This window comes from Arachis hypogaea, chromosome 18 (assembly GCF_003086295.3).
Source record: "Arachis hypogaea cultivar Tifrunner chromosome 18, arahy.Tifrunner.gnm2.J5K5, whole genome shotgun sequence".
Lineage (NCBI taxonomy): Eukaryota > Viridiplantae > Streptophyta > Magnoliopsida > Fabales > Fabaceae > Arachis > Arachis hypogaea.
The window spans coordinates 22861213-22864547 of record NC_092053.1 but is presented as its reverse complement, the minus strand read 5'-3'; the positions used below and the strand labels follow the sequence as shown (position 1 = coordinate 22864547).

General features: G+C 39.6%; 1 protein-coding gene across 1 annotated transcript; it reads left to right on the top strand.

The window, feature by feature from the left end:
* Nucleotides 1-2187: 2187 nt before the first annotated feature.
* Nucleotides 2188-2604, top strand: LOC112769757 (uncharacterized). The gene has a single exon (XM_025814228.1). The coding sequence runs from the start codon at nt 2188-2190 to the stop codon at nt 2602-2604; it is 417 nt and encodes a 138-aa protein (XP_025670013.1).
* The last annotated feature ends 731 nt before the right edge of the window (nt 2605-3335 follow it).

Genomic DNA, 3335 nt, shown 5'->3' with positions numbered 1-3335 from the left:
GAAAATAAAAACACAAAGGACACCAAACTTAAAAAAATTTTATACTTTGGACACTAATAATTCGAAATTGCACCAGAAAAATAAGGAAAGACACAAAACAAGAAAAACTAAAGATCAAACAAGGAAAATAAACAAGAACAACTTGAAGATTAAGAAAGAACAAGGAACATATAATTAAAAATATGAAGAAAAATAAAAACATGCAATTGACACCAAACTTAAACATGAAACTAAACTCAAACAAAAGACTCAATTATTAGTTTTTTTTTATATATAGAAAATTTCGAAAAAATCTAGAAAAAAGAAAACAAGGATTTTAAAATTTTAACCAAAAACAATAATAGAAGACGTAATTTTAGTGACTCTAAATCAAAAATATAAATTTTTTCCTAATCTAAGCAACAAAATAAACAGTCAGTTGTCCAAACTCGCACAATTCCCGGCAACGGTGCCAAAAACTTAGTATGGGAAATTGTGATTACACTTTTCACAACTCCGTACAACTAACCAGCAAGTGCACTGGGTCGTCCAAGTAATACCTTACGTGAGTAAGGGTCGATCCCACGGAGATTGTCGGCTTGAAGCAAGCTATGGTTATTTTGTAAATCTTAGTCAGGAGATTAATGATAAGAGTGAATGTATTTATGAAAAAAAAAAATAACATGAAATAAACAGTACTTGTGATTCAGTAATGAGAAACAGGCTGAGGTTCTGGAGATGCTCTGTCGTCTGAATCTATGCTTTCCTACTGTCTTCTTCTCCAAACACGCATGGCTTCCTTAATGGCAAGCTGTATGATCCTCTCGGATGAAAAATACCAGGTACGATCTCTGCACGGCTAATCAACTATCGGATTTCTCGTCTCGGATGAAAAATACCATGTACAGCTACCGCACGGCTAATCATTTGTCGGTTCCCACTAGCGTCGGAATAGGACCCTTGTCCTTTTGCACACTGTCACTGCGCCCAACATTCGCAGGTTTGAAGCTCGTCACAGTCATCCCTTCCTGGATCCTACTCGGAATACCACAGACAAGGTTTAGACTTTCCGGATCCTAGCTGCCAATTGGTTCTAGCCTATACCACGAAGGTTCTAACCTCCGGACTCGGTCCGTGGATTAGAAACCCAAGAGATACGCACTCAAGTTGTCGCCCAATGACTACGTTGAGCTCAGATAGAATGGGAGTGGTTGTCAGGCATGCGTTCATAGGTTAAGGATAATGATGAGTGTCACGGATCATCATATTCTCTATATTGAAGTACGAGTGAGTATCTTAGAACAGAATCAAGCTTGATTGAATAGAAAACAGTAGTAATTGCATTAATCCATTAAAACACAGAAAAGCTCATCACCCCCACCTATGGGGTTTAGAGACTCATGCCGTAGAAGATACAATATGAAGTATAAAATGTCATGAGGTGCTAAATGAATCTCTAAAAGTAGTTTTTATACTAAACTAGTAACTTAGGGTTACAGAAAATGAGTAACTAGGTGTAGATAGTACAAAATTCCACTTCCGGGGCCCACTTGGTGAGTGTTTGGGCTGAGCTTTCAAGCTTCCACATGCATATGCCTCATATTGGAGTTAAACGCCACCCTGGGTGCCAAAATGGACGTTTAATGCCGAAAAGTATGCCAGTTCTGGCGTTTTACGCTAGAAAAGTTTTTAGCTAGATTTTAACACCAGTTTGGGCCATCAAATCTCGGGCGAAGTATGAACTATTATATATTGCTGGAAAACCCAAGATGTATACTTTCCAATGCAATTGAGAGCGCGCCAATTGGGCTTTTGTAGCTCCAAAAAATTCATTTTTAGTGCAGGAGGGTCAGAATCCAACAGCATCTGCAGTCCTTTCTCAGCCTCTGAATCAGATTTTTGCTCAGGTCCCTCAATTTCAGCCAGAAAATACATGAAATTACAGAAAAACACACATACTCATAGTAAAGCCTAGAAATGTGATTTTTGAATAAAAACTAATAAAAATATAATAAAAAGTAACTAAAATATACTAAAAACTACCTAAAAACAATGCCAAAAAGGGTATAAATTATCCGCTCATCAATGATACAATGGGCCGTAGAATTATCCGAGTTCCACTTAAAGCATGAAACTCAGACTGTAGTCAAGGCTCAGTGCCTCATCGACTTTGTCACAGAGTATACAGGTGATTAGATTGAAACCTCCATGACTTGGGAACTCTATGTAGATGGGTCCTCCAATAAGATCGGAAGTGGAGCGAGCATAATACTGGTCAATGAAGAAGGAACTCAAATAGAATTTTTTTTGAAATTTGAGTTCCCCGCCTCCAACAACCACGCCAAGTATGAAGCCCTGATCGCAGGACTTAAACTCGCCAAAGAAGTGGGGGCGACCAAAGTAGTAGTCTTCAGTGACTCCCAGATAGTAACCTCACAAATCAATGGAGAGTACCAAGCAAAGGACCCTAATATGAAGAGATACTTAGAGAAAACGCTTGAATATCTTCAACAATTTAGTGACACCAAGGTCCGACATATAACTCGGAAACTTAATAGTCGAGCAGATGCCCTTTCTAAATTGGCAAGTACCAAGCTTGGGGGAAATAACAGAAGCCTGATATAGGAAACCCTCAAGGAGCCCTCAGTTTTGAAGTCGGATAACAAAGTGGACGTCCTACTCGTCTCTGGCTTAAACCTCGGATGGATGACTCCCCTTATCAAATACCTAAAATTCAACATTCTTCCTGAGGGGAAAAAAGAAGCCAAGAGAATTCGGAGGGAACCCTGGTACGAAACGTCCTTTACAAAAGGGGGATACCCACACCCTTATTGAAATGTGTTCCGACTTGTAGAACTGAAGAAGTCTTGGAGGAAGTACATAATGGCATCTGTGGGAACCATCTCAGAGCACGATCTCTGGCTAAAAAGGTGATCCGAGCTAGATTCTTCTGGCCGACTTTGCAAAAGGACGCGATCGACTTTGTCAGAAATTGTCCGCCCTGCAAGATGCATGCAAACTTCCACATCGCTCCACCCGAAGAGATTATCAGTGTAACCTTTCCATGACCTTTTTCGAAATGGGGGTTAGACCTACTCAGACCTTTCTCTCAAGCCCCTGGACAGGTTAAGTACCTAATTGTGGGAGTGGATTACTTCACTAAGTGGATAGAAGCAGAACCACTGGCTACTATCACAGCTCAAAGAAGTCAAAAATTCCTATACAAAAATATTATTACTCGGTTTTTATTCCGTCACTCTGTTACCACAGATAATGCTACACAGTTCACCGACTCTACATTCAGGAATTTAAAAGCCAGTATGAAGATCAAGCACCAGTTCACATCGGTAGAACAT

Coding starts and splice junctions, on each gene's coding strand:
- LOC112769757 (XM_025814228.1), top strand. CDS start 2,188: ATGACTTGGGAACTCTATGTAGATGGGTCCTCCAATAAGATCGGAAGT.